The sequence below is a fragment of the Mytilus trossulus genome, chromosome 14 (genome assembly GCF_036588685.1).
Source record: "Mytilus trossulus isolate FHL-02 chromosome 14, PNRI_Mtr1.1.1.hap1, whole genome shotgun sequence".
Lineage (NCBI taxonomy): Eukaryota > Metazoa > Mollusca > Bivalvia > Mytilida > Mytilidae > Mytilus > Mytilus trossulus.
Genome location: NC_086386.1, coordinates 63,995,116 through 64,009,357, shown reverse-complemented (window position 1 = coordinate 64,009,357; position 14,242 = coordinate 63,995,116). Strand labels below are relative to the sequence as shown.

General features: G+C 32.4%; 1 protein-coding gene across 1 annotated transcript; it reads left to right on the top strand.

Moving 5' to 3' along the window:
- Positions 1-895: 895 nt before the first annotated feature.
- Positions 896-11,932, top strand: LOC134696626 (ryncolin-2-like). The gene is made up of 7 exons (XM_063558496.1): positions 896-1,265; positions 3,459-3,593; positions 4,734-4,838; positions 6,096-6,217; positions 7,437-7,533; positions 8,583-8,744; positions 11,537-11,932. Exons 1-7 carry the CDS (start codon positions 950-952, stop codon positions 11,770-11,772), a joined length of 1,173 nt encoding a protein of 390 aa, XP_063414566.1. The 5' UTR covers positions 896-949; the 3' UTR covers positions 11,773-11,932.
- The last annotated feature ends 2,310 nt before the right edge of the window (positions 11,933-14,242 follow it).

Sequence of the window (14,242 nt, the reverse complement as noted above, 5' to 3'; positions counted from 1 at the left end):
TCAGAAGTCGAAAATAAATTGATAGCGACATGGCTAAAAAAAAGACAAACAGACAAACAAAAATACACAAAACACAACACAAAAAACTAAAGATTGAGTAATACGAACCCCACCAAAATCCGGCGGTGATCTCAGATGTCCAAGAATGGTAAGCATATTTTGCTCCACATATGGCTGTTATCGTGTTGCTATAATAAATCTAATTCGATGACAATCAACCAACTTACGATGGTATGATTTTAACTTCTAAAAATCCTTTTGGATAGTTGTCTCATTTTTTATCATCCAATATATCATTATGATCTCTGTATTAGTTTACCTAAGCTGTATTTTGGAAATGTTTAGTCCTCAATTATGTTCAACTTCGTCCTTAGTTCAGAAGCACAAGGTTTTTGGAAAATTCCTGAGCCTTTTGCGCACCTGTATATAATGACAAATGTATTTTATTTTTCAGAAAATGCCAAAATAAAGCACAATTTTGACAATAAGTAACTGACTTTGTTTGAACTTGAGACAAACTAGCTTTGAATGCTTGAAATTGCAGAAATTAACAGAGACCGCAATTGGGTTTAGCATAAAGGGTTTCATTTTTTCATACAAAACATGTGGTGATCTAAAGAATGGCTGTTGTATTCTATAATACCTTATTAATTCGAACTACGAATCAGGGAGTCGGGAGGAAAGAGGAACATTTATTTTCTATATTAACTACAAACTAGGACGATGACTGTCAAAGTGTTTTTGTGAGCTATATTCTTTAGTATGTAGGTTATATGTAAGATCAGGTATCATTACATGTACTTGAATTTCTTCTTAAGTCATTGTCGTTAAGAGGTTTCATTTAACTAAATCCATTAAAGCTAACTTCTTGATGATCTTCGATGTACTATTTAATAACCAGAAAAACACTTAAAGTCCCAGCGAACAGTCATATGTAATCAATTTAAACATGGATTATTTTTTGCTTTTTAAAATATTGAAATATGGATTTATACTTTGTTTGTTATCACAAATGACCACTGCAGTTAATGACGATGAAATTGATGTTCCATTACTTGATACCCAAAATGCTCCTTTATTTGCCACCCTTGATTTGTCTAAAGCAAATAGACGTATAAAGTCACATGTCTTTGCAGCAGTGAAAGCACAAATCGGAGATATGGAAGAAAAACTTAAAGAATACGTTTCTGATATTGACAAAAATGCAAGTGTAGGCAAGAATAACGAATTAAGGATTGTAGTTGAAAACGTTTTAAAAGAAAAAGGTATTTATTTTTTATTTTACTAACATATCTATAAGAATTATTAATAGTTATTCTGTACATATAGATTCCATCACTGCAAAAAGGTGTGCTACGATATTTTCTGCTCGAGACAGTTAAATTCCAATATTCAAAGTGCCGAACATTTTAAATAATTTAAAACATGTAACTGTTGAAAGTGAAGAACTATCGTAATGCACGAGTTATAGTGATGAAATCTGTTTCTCTAATGATTTTTTATCATTCCTTTCCAAAAATTGGCAGAAAACTGTACTTCTTTATATTTGACGTCATTAGGAATTTTTTTCACGGCTTCACAATAAGTAATAAAAAAAAACAACAATAAAATTTGACGCCTTAATTCGAACAATAATTTGTCGATGTCAGATAGTTCACTAGTGAGGAGAAATAATTTTCTCACAATGATCAAGAAATGTGAATATAGCAGAAAAAAAGCAGACAAATAACGCTCCCTGAAAGATAACTGATATACCATGTATACGGATATGACAGCTTCATTCGATTCAGATGAGAAATTAGAAATAATCATTTGAGTCAAGATATTTCTTTTTTAAATAAAAAAAAATGAATACTGAAGATAATGCCAAATTTAGTTTAGAATCAAATGCCGAGAAGATCATGCTATACAATATAGATATAGAAAGATGTGATGAGTGCCAATGAGACAAATGTCCATCCAAGTCACACTTTATAAAAGTGAACAATTTAAGTAAGGTCAAGGTCTTCTAAAAGAAGAGGGACGAACGATACCAAAGGGACAGTCTAACTCGTAAATCTAAAACAAACTGAAAATGCCATGGCTAAAAATGAAAAAGACAAACAGAAAAACAATAGCACACATGACACAACATAGAAAAATAAAGAACAAACAACACGAACCCCGCCAAAAACCAGGGGTGATCTCAGGTGCTCTGGAAGGGTAAGCAGATCCTGCTCCACATGCTGCACCAAACGGAGCATTGGCTCAAATATAACAGCAAGCAATACCGGGACAAACAAAATACTAGTGTAAAACAATTCAAACGGGAAAACCAACAATCTAATATAATATAAAAAACGAGAAACGAGAAACTACTAGTGAAAAAGTCCTGACTGAGGACAGAGGAAACGATTGCAGCGGCTCTAAACGTTTCAATGGTACAACACATTCACCCGTATCTGAAAAAAGTGTGTAAAAGTTATCACAGGTTCCAAGATTATAATTTAGCACGCCAGACTCGCGTTTTGTCTACATAAGACTCATCAGTGATGCTCATATCAAAATATTTATAAAGCCAAACAAGTACAAAGTAAAAGAGCATTGAGGATTCAAAATTCCAAAAAAAATGTGCCAAATACAGCTAAGGCAGTCTTTGCCTGGAATAAGAACATCCTTAGTTTTTCGAAAAATTCAAAGTTTTGTAAACGGGAAATTTATAAAAATGACCATATTATTGATATTCATGTCGTCACCGGAGTGTTGACTACTGGGATGGTGATACCCTCGTAACATCACAACATGGAAAGACAATTGGGATGTTTTAACTTAATCACCAAAAATAATTCAGAACGCATATTTACTGCGTTGTTATACTCCGAGGTAATGATTTCATAGTGGTAACTGAGGCTAATATTATAGCAAGTTATTTGACATATCCAAACAATAAGGGGTCATTGAAGGATGAAGATGTTTTGGTACACATATAGCTTTTGAAGAATCGAAACGAGAGGAGATACAAAAAGAAGATTACGAGGTGACAAATTAACGAGATCTAAACATATTATTTGATATGATTATTTTGATTTCTGGTATATCAATCCTACTTTTTTGTTTTATTTATTTAAGTACATGACCAATATCTGGTGATTACTAACCTTATAAGGCATAGACGTACATCGTCATACCATACACACATTGCCATTTTCCACTTAGGATTGTTTTCGAGTTGTCTAGGTCTCTAGACACATTTCTGTTGAGTCGACAAGATACACAAAAAGTAACAGCGAAGCACGGGAACAAATTTCAGAGAATAAAATGAACCTGTTTGAGACTGATTTTTTTGTTTGCCGCTTGCTCATTTGTGGGTTTAATCACCAACTCTCTGATTATTGTAACTGAACATTTATGGTTGAAGTCTTTTAATTATAAGTAATTCCATGAACTACTTTTATCAACAATTTGTTTCTTTCCTGTAGGATATGATAACTTGACTGCAGTCGTAACTGAATATACTGACACAATTCTACAAGTTGTGCAAGAATTCAAACAACTCGTCAAAACTATTTCAAGTCACCAAAAACCATGGGTAGATGTATCTGTTGTACAAAAAGGTAAACGATAGAAGTAATTTTGGTGAAAAAAATATTCCAAATAATCCTGATCTAGAAAGGAATATTTTATCAAACAGATAGGTAAAGTATTTTCAAAACGCAAAGTAATTAAAAATAAATGTAATTGAAAAAGAAACAAAGCAACAATAGTGCTTATTTCAACGTGTATTAACAACCGTGACAAAAACTGTCTACTCTTGATAGTAACTTATATCCAGGACAGTGACAAAACACTAACATAAAGAAAAGTTGAATGTTTGTTTTCTAATTTGTTATATGTATGCAATTGTAGAATTTGAATACACATATTACTATTTTCGACCATAGTATGTTTTCTTATCTTCATAGGGAAGGTAAGAAAAACGTTAAATAGCAAAGCGAAATAACAATCATTAGATTGACCCTGATCTTGATTTTGTTAAAAACCTCAATTAGTCACTTTTTGCAGCTCGAAATTTGTGTTTCTATGCATTGACAAAAATGGTCATGTTGAAAGAAGGACCTGGTTTTAAAATGAATTTTCTTAAATGAATTTTCTAAAGAAGGAATCTTTTTCTTCTAGAATATAGCCGATGTAATGAAGTTTGATAAATTGGTAACATGTATTCAGTGTAACATAATCCTTGCATGACACCATGTAACGGCAGAAGTCATATGTTTACCTGTGACGTCACAGACTATCGTATTTACTGAACCATCAGTGTATTTAGGAATGTATGTGGGAGACCAGCATAATGACATATGATAAAACTTATGAGATATCCATCGTTTTATTAAGAGCAAAATGGTGAAAAATGACATTACTTAAAAACACGGAAACTCTTCCAAAGTGGTCAGGAGTTAGGTAAAAAAAATCAAAAATGCATCTGTGATGAAAAATATGTAAATATCTTCAAAAAATGGACAGATGCGGTAACAATTTTGGCGCTTAAATTTGTTTGTTGTATTTTTGTAACAAGGGAAATATCAAACTCGTTTCTTATTTTTAGGGGGGACTGGGATAGCTAAGGAATATTTATCATCTCGGGTTCGACGTGGAGCAGATTTCATATTGTGAACACAGTTAATATTTAAAAGTTTGTTTTATGTAAAGGGCCGGGATAATACTTTAATAATGTTTATTTATTTTTATCATCACAGGATTTGATAACTTGACTGCCGTCGTCAAAGCGAATGGCGACAAAATTCCGGAATGTAAAGATCAACAAAAACAATTGCCGGCAGGAACAAACAAACAGGAAAAAGGTGAACCAAAATTAACTCTAGTGGAAAATCGTCAATTATTGTAAAAATGTTCACTAACATGGTGGTTTGTTGTTGTCACACTTAAAATATAAATGACTTCACCAGGTATGATCTAGTACAGAAATAATGAATCATCTGCATGAACAGAAATTGGAATTAAAGAAGTAGATTTTCAAAAGATATCTAGTAATCTACGCGGAAAAAAGTTAAAGGCGGCAGATACCAAAGGGACATATAGTCATAAGTCGAGTAAGACTCAGTGGAATGCCAAGTAAATATTTGAAATTCAGGACTTGTTGGCAAATCATTCATCGTCTGTAACCACACAACTTGTACAACATTTACTATTTTCACCAGCATTGGTGTACTCGCCTGATGAAGCTAATTCGTTTAGCGATATGTTGAAAAATAACGCTAATCCATATTAAATCAATTGTTAATCTTTCTACAACATGCATTACTGTGTTAAAGTTACATTCTTAGCATATATAAAGAGCTCTTATTGAAAACAACATTCAAATTTATGATTGCGTTGGTTAAAACCCCAATTTATTTTTATTTCTGAAATTTATTCTAACATACGTTTGACATGTTTGATTTTTTAACCCGGTATGCTAACATTGCATATGTGAAATTTTAGAAATTTTTGTATGTACATTGAACGACAAATATATGTGACGTATAAAATTTTCTGACGTCAGACACGCGAATCAACGAGTGTGTTTGCAGATAGATGATGTTGTATTCTGTTGAATTGTTCCTTTTAAAATTGTTACACGATGATGACTGCTGTACCCATATTTTGACTATTTTATTTATTGTGTCTGTTTAGTTACCGCATCATTGTAAATATAACGGACTTTGACGAGACTGTAATCAAAGTGAGAGGGTTAGTGCTATAAAACTAGGTTTAATCCACCATTTTCTACATTTGAAAATGTCTGTACCAAGTCAAGAATATGACAGTTCTTGTTCAGTCGTTTTTTATGAGTTTTGTTATTTGATTTTGACATGTGATTATGAACTTTACGAATTGATTTTCTTCTGAGTTCAGTATTTTTATGATTTAACTTTTTTACTATACGTATGTGTATGCAAAACAAATGTACATATATAGATTAAAAAGTTATAAAAATTTTCCACGCTGTACACAAAATAGGAAAGCAAAAAATATGGATAACACAACAATATGATGTGGTAATCGACAAAGTGCATGTTCAGACTATATATATATATATATCTATTATTTTTTCCCAGTGATACCCCACGAATGTGCTGATATCAACTTTTCAAAAGATGGTGTCTTCTTAATCTACCCGTCTGGTGCAAAACGCCCAAAATATGCTTACTGTGTATTGCAGGATAATAGAAGATGGACGGTTAGTTTTTGTCTGAATTTTTTTTTACTAGTAATTCACTTCAGGTAATTCGTCAAAAAATATTTTATATAAATGAATAAATGAAGTTTTGAACTTTGTATCATTTTCTTTTCCTGTTAAAGTCGATTGGTGCATCTCATTTATCTAATAAATGATTAATAACACCAATATGCTACAGCTACAATATCATGTTTAATCATGCTTTGATTCCAGCAATAAGCTATAAAATATAATGCATCTATACTCACAGCACATAAAAACAAAAGTATTATCATAGATAAATAAATAAATGTATATTGAAATAAATTATCGGAAACGAATGAGAATAATTACCTTTTCGGTAGTAAATTAGAAACAGTCGGATGTCGGTGTTGGAACCATCTGGAACATCGGAATTTCGTCCTCTTAATTCTCAAAATTTATTTGTGTCTGTATAATCATTCTGTGGATTGTGACTTGTCTATTTCGCATGTTCCTTTTTGCAAACGAGCCTCTCATTAAAGGTTAAACCATCAGTGTACAGATAACTGATATGAATATACGTCTATATGATAGTAACCAAGTAACGAAAATAATCCATTGACGGATACAAGTCTACACATAGAAAATATAAGTTCATTTTGATTAATCTTTAGATTTTTTCGTGCCTTTGTTGCCGGGATGCTGTGTGTATTTCACATGTTACATTTTGTAAATGAGCCTCACTTATTTTTCAATGATATTCTGTAAATGAACGAAAGCGTGTCTGTGTATTCTAATTGATAAAGAAGAGATGCAAAATATACCAGAGGGACATTCGAGCTCTTGGATTGGAAATAAACTGAAAACGCCTTGGCTAAAAAAGAAAAAAGACAAACATACAAATATTCATACAAAAGACACAACAAAGACCACTAGGCAACACGAACCCCACCACAAACTTGGGGTAATCTCATGTGCTCCGGAAGAGAAAACAGATTCTAATCGACATGTTGTTCTGTCGTGTTGCTCATGTTATTACAAACCCAGTAAATAGTCTAATTCGGTAGTTTACATTCGTGAAAAGGGAACGGGATTGTAATTACAACACACGGAACATATCTAATATAACTGTAAATAGTTGCCAACACATGGTTTTCTCTTGAAGATAGTTGTTTAAATGGCGATCATACCACCTCGTTTTGTTTGTATCAGTCATTTGTCCTGAAATGAATTTACATGTATATACATTATTTTTCAGGTATTCCAACGACGTTCCGATCTTTCTGTTAGTTTTTATAAATGGTGGACGACATATAGAGAAGGATTTGGGGACAGTAGTGGAACACATTGGTTAGGTAAAAACAGGAAGACAAATGTTTTGAACATACCGCGTCGGTTTGCAATTAGTATTAAACAATAAGAAGGTCAAATTCAAAAGTCATTTGAATCAAATTTAAGTCACAAGTTTGTCAATTAACCTGATATTATTCATTTTCTTTATTGAAATAGTATTCACTAAAAACAGAAGCATTTACGCAAATAACCCATAAATACTTGGCAAAGGAAAAAAACGCTCAGATTAAAGATTTATTCATTATGCCTATAGACTGGCCGTCATTCGATAGCTCTATACTACACAGGCAAACAAGCTTTTACATGAACTTCACATCAAAAACGTCACCTGAATTTCACGTGAACTTTACAAAAAAAAAAATGAAACGTTTCATGATTTAATTCAAATTTGAAAATTAGATGATTTTGAATAACTTTTTACACGTCAATTTTATGGGGGAAAAATCGTATGAATTTCATGTGAATTTCATGTATAAGCTTGTCTGAGGTGAAATTAATGTGAGAGAAATTTGCCTGTCCGCGAGGAATTATCATTCGAGCAGCCAGCACTTTTCCTTGGTGTTATAAAACCTCAAATCATTTTAAATTAAGGAATGCATATCTTTTCAATCAGATATCAGATTGGATAAAATTGATTTTGCCGTGATGATCACTGAAAAGACATTGATGCTAAAAAAGTGCGTGAATCTGGCACAGTTAAATTTAATTGCCAAAATAAGCTACATTTTGTACTTTGTGGATTTATGTTCTGAAAATTACTTTCATGACACTTTTGTTTGAAGGTAAAACTAAATATACAAACTGGTCAATATGGAATACTAATAAAAGTTCCATTACACTCTTAAAGAGGTTAAATCTTATGTTTTCATATACACATCCCGACATCTATACATTTGTACATTATCAAAGAGTTTAGATCTGATATTTTTTGTTCACATCACCACGTGTGTTCAGATATTTATATCTTTGTATATGTCCATCCCTTTTTTTTTTTTTTTTTTTTTAATATTTTACACATAATTTCCAAAATTTGATATCTCTTTATTCATAGGCAATGACTATATACATGGGATATCGACCTCTGGACGGCATAGGGCACGTTTCATTCTTGAAAAAGATGGAATAAAAAAATATGCAGATTACTCTAATTTCCGAGTAGGAGATGAGCACAGTAAATATATCTTAAACGTGTCTGGCTACAGCGGTACTGCTGGTATGTAATAATTTGGTTTGAGTTATTAGCTATAAGCACAAAGGGTTTGACTTAAAAACCCGTTCTTGCATGTTTCATTCAACAACAAGCGTAATAAACTAAGACTATGACATTTTTATTGTATTGATGTACTTTATTTCATTCAATTCCTTAATCAACATGATTTGACGAAGAATTAAGCTTACTAGCAAGTTGTACCAACCAGTAATTTGTTTAATTAGTCTTAAACGGCAAATATTGTCTTAAAATCTTTTAAAAAGTCTGAACAATAAATTATTCAGCAATGTTCAGTCTAAGTAAATTTTAAGTCAACTCAGTAATGTTCTGTAGCTTTGCAAACAATTCAGTAGGTTGTTGACAGGTAAATATCAGGTAATGAACAGCGACTAAACAGATTTTAATTGACTGTAAGTGAATTGTCTTCACAGTACTGAATTTACCGCAGTGGATAAGTTTTTAAAAAAGACTAAAAGACGAAAAATAACATTTTTATTTAATGTTCGGTCTTTTGAGAGTTGTTCTAATAAAAATTAGCATACCAATGATTTCTTGGTAATTTCCTGTTGGAGGAAATGCCCATTATTAATAGCATCGGCCTAGTCTCATCGATGAATTTGGTACGCCAGACGCACGTTTCGCAAACATTAGGCTCAAAAGTAGCGTTCCAATCGATCAGTTGGTAGGCTAAATAGAAATATGAATTTTAAGAGCAAAACAGAACCGACTAAATGCAGGGAGAAAAACCCGCACCCAGATGTGTGCTTCAGCAAAACAAAAATGTATACTGGTTCAGTGATAATGGACGTCATACTAAACTCTGAAATATATAAAAGAAACAAAAATTAACAATCAAACAAGACTAACAAAGACTAGAGGCTCCTGACTTGGGACAGGCTAAAAAATGCAACCGGGTTATACATGTTTTTCAGATCTCAACCCTCTCCTATACCTTTAGCCAAAGTAGAAAAAACAGACACACACAAGATTATTGTCTTCCTGTTTTGTCTTTAGAGATTGGGATAATTGTTTCCCTGCAATGTCAAGTCTGTGATTTTGTTTAATGTTTTTCTTTGTATCGATCAGATGAGTTAAGCTTTTTTTAACTGATTTTTTTTTTATCTATTTACCTTATGCTGTGCTGTTACATCACTGTCCAAGGTTATGAGAGGGTTGAGGGCTTACAAAATTCTGTATGCGTCTGCCAGTGGTTGTCGTTGGTTCGTGTCTGTCATATTATATTTTTGGCAAATTATTTTGTTATAAGTGATACCGTGAGTTTTTCTCAAATGAATCGGTTCATATTCTTCATGTTGGGGCCTTTTATATCCATCTATACAATTTGGATTGTCCTTATTTTTTAAGGTCATACTGTTGCCCATAATTGCTTAAATCCACTTTACCTTGGTTGATAGTTGTCTCATTTGTAATCATACCACAATTCCTTGTTTTATATGGCACAGTTGTGCTTATTGAAAAAAACATGTTTATTTGATCTTATCTTAGATTAGAAAATAGAAAATAATCGCTCTTGTCGAGTATCAAGTTCGTTACATGATATTGGTATCGTAAATAAAATGAGACTCGCTATATTTACAACCACAACTGTAGTGTAAATTTGATACTCATATCTTCGTGGTGTTTTAAATGTTTAGAATTCATAATTTCTAATTAAGTCTTCTTTGTGGTGATTTAAATGTATGATTTGAGAACTCATTCCTGTTGAAAAATTTGTAATCGGATAATTTGGCAAAATGTTGGAAAAATGAATCACAGCAATCGGAATGTAATTTTACAGTTGAAGGATTTTCCCTAATATATTCATTGCTTAAATATAGTGAAGGTATGAGCTGGTAACTGTAATATGCATGTTCCTGATTAAAGATTTTTACCATATATAGTTATAAGAAGATGTGGTATTCATAAGTACCGATGCTCGAGACAACTTTTCATTCAAGTCACAATGTGTAAAAGCAAACCATTATTGCAAAAGTATGGTCCTCAACACGGATCCTTGAACAGCAGTTCAGCAGGGTCTGCAACAAAAAACGTTACAATAATGCAGTGTCATATTTGACGTCAAAATTTTTGTATATCGAACAATTAAAACAATCTGTCCTTTCAAAGGAGTAGGTCCAGTAAGACCCCTTTTTGCCCCCAAAATATTGTAGTTTTACAAAGTTATTAAACTTTTAGTCATTTATTGGATAGTAGAATGGTTCTGCTACATAACTATGGGCTGTTTTTGACATTACAATGCATATATATTGAGTACTAGCACCATTAAGTCATGCTAAATTACCGAAATCTTCTCAATTCCAGCATTTTAGTTAAATTTAAGACGGTTTCCGTATAAAACGAAAGTGGCCGCATTCATGTTCATCCAAAATATTGAAACAGAAGTTGTATTTGATGATAATACATAACATATAAAAAGATTGTGTTTAACACGGATGCGGCCAATTTCGTTTTTGACAAAAACCATCTGAAAAGTGACATTTATTCGCATATTTGGTAGATTTTTCATATTTGTGCCTGAATCGGATCGTTTTTAATGACTAAATAAGTTAAAATCTTTCACATAAATTAATTGAATCATATATATAGACACTTAAGTGTTTAAAAAGTGGTCAAAATCTTTCGTCAGATGAAACTGAAATTTGAGGCCAAAATCGGTCCTTACCGGACCTACTCTTTTACTGGTTTCAAATTTATCGAAAAGACTTTTTGGACATTTTCATATATAGTTGCTAATCATTACTTGTTTTCTCAGTAATAATATCCATATTTTACAGGCGATTCCTTAAACGGTGATAACTCGTCCAAAATAGCAAATGGACAAAAATTCTCAACTTGGGACAAGGACAATGATCATTCCATTGAACATTGCGCAAGGAGATATGAAGGTGGATGGTGGTACAACTCCTGTTACTATGCCAGTCTGAATAACAATAATGGTGATAAAATAGACTGGGGTGTAAATATGGGTTTAAATTTGGATAAATCTATGGCAATGATAACAAGGGAATGAAATTGAAGACGAAATGTTTTGCTACCGGTAAACTCGTTTTACCTACACAGAGTTGTGTTTTTTTTATAAGTTTGATGATATTAAAAATGTGAAATGTACTCAACTCGGGGATCGATTGCTATTATGACGTCTTCAATTGATTGGATGGTGATTTTTTTTACAGACAACTTAAAAGAACAAGATTGATCTGCTAATACAGAATGCGCTTACCCAAAGTCTTGACTTTTCAATGGTCAAAAGGTTGACGCCACTGTTTTAGTTTAAACATATTTTATTTGCTCAAAGCGAAAAAGGATCAGACACAAGTAAAACATACTTATAAAGTCTTCTCCACAATACAATATATATAACAATACAAATTGAACATGAGCATGCATCATATAATTATATTTATAAACAACATAAGTATTACTAATCTATACTGAAAGAAGTAGAGGGAATGAGGAAAGAACGACAGAGATTAGGTTGATGATGATAATGATGATGATGTGCGTTTTACCTATGTTGATACTATACTACGAGGAATCGTTTTGATCTCTTTATAAAATTGAATACTTGTTTAAGAATTTGCACATTTTGATCATAGGAAAGAGTTTCTTTTCCAAAAACCAGTAGTGTCCAAATCGCAGCCTTCGGGAAGCCAGCTGAGACCATTAAACAGAATAGCCCTTGTATTTAAATAGAAAGGACAATCAAAGAAAAAATGGTGCATGTCCTCAATATCCAAACCACATTTACATGTTGGATCAGATATAATGTTAGCTCTAAACAAGTCACAATTCAAGAACGATGCTGAACATCTAAATTGGGTTAATATTATGTTCAATTTTCTTGGACCATATAAATAATGTTTTAAAATAGATTGATTCTCATTTTGAATTTCGTAGTTTTTTAATTCTACTTTGAATTTTGATAACGAGTCTACATTTTGAACGGATATGTTCAAATTATTCCAAAGTTTAATTGTTGATGGGATAAAGGATTGGGAAGTCAGTGTCAGCCTGCAAAATGGTAAAATGATATCTTGTCCATTTCGCAAGGGATATTGTGTTGTACTTTGAATTTTAGGGGGCACATTAGGTTACATAAATATTCAGGGGCATTATTATTCTGAATTTTATAAAATAATTGTAGTTTTCTTCTCTTTCTTCGTTCCTCTAAAGTTTCCCAACCAACCTTATATGGAAGAAGAAGAAGAAGAAGAACCTCTTTTAAGACAGTCTCAGAGTGTGTGTAAACAGGCAAACCTGTTACAATTCGTGCAGCTTCAAGTTGACGCCACTGTATAAAACATGTATAAGTAATGTGTGTATAATATTGACAGATAAAGGGTCACGACATCATTTAGAAATTGACCATACACAAAGAACAATTGTTACAAACAATCTACTTAAATTAATTTGTCATGTCAACTCATAATAAAATTCGGCATTTCACAACAACGACGGAGTTTGGGTTAGCTTAAATAGTAGCGATAGTTCATTTACGAACTTAGATATTTTTATAAATAGATATAGACAATAGCTGTTTAGTGTCTTTAAATGTCAGCTGTATTTGTACGAGGCTAGGAAACAAGGTGTATATGCGAACTTTTGGCGAGCTATTACACCTGTTTCGAGCCGAGTACAAATACAGGTGATATTTAAAGACACTAAACAGTTATTGTCTTTATCCTGCAATTAATTCTGTATATTGTTTGTGTTTTAAAGACACAACAACTAACATATTACAGCATTTATTTTCAATTTGCAATCCCTTGAGGCCCGCGTAGTTATATCAAAATCACCCATTACGCTGAAGACGTGTTCGGCATCGCAAAAAAAGAATCTCAAATGGTCACCAATAATACATTGCTCAAGGTGAATAATTATCTTTTTTAACATAACAACTAATTTCAACAGTAAAAACAAATAACAAAACATTGTCAAATTTGAAACAGAAATGTACGAGTTGTCCGACGCTTCAAACTTGACATTCCCTGAACGTGCATGCTGAAATTGACATGGTTGATTTTGTTACACAATCATTTGAAATCGACAATTGTCATTGTAATTGGAATGCAACTGGAATACACATTCTGAGGTCACACTGGTTCAAACAATTATACTCAGTCCGGCAGTGGGCAGAGCTTTAAAGCGATATAGTATACAGAGCACCATCTAGCGATATATGTAGTGCTGTATCTATATAGTAGGACACCCACTTACAGGATAAAAAAGAATATGTGGTGTGAGTATCAACGAGAATATTATTCTGAATCCAAGTCACAATTTGTAGAGGTTAATCATTATGTCAGTGGACCTGTCTCAACATTTCCCTATTACTTCATTCCTACTTCAGACTTCATATTTTGTCGCCAACACTTTGCGAAGGTAACAAAATGCATCTCAAATAACTATTAAAAAAAGACAAATCAAAAGATGTGTATATAGAAAACCGTTAGTGTTAGATAATTATTAATTAATTGGAT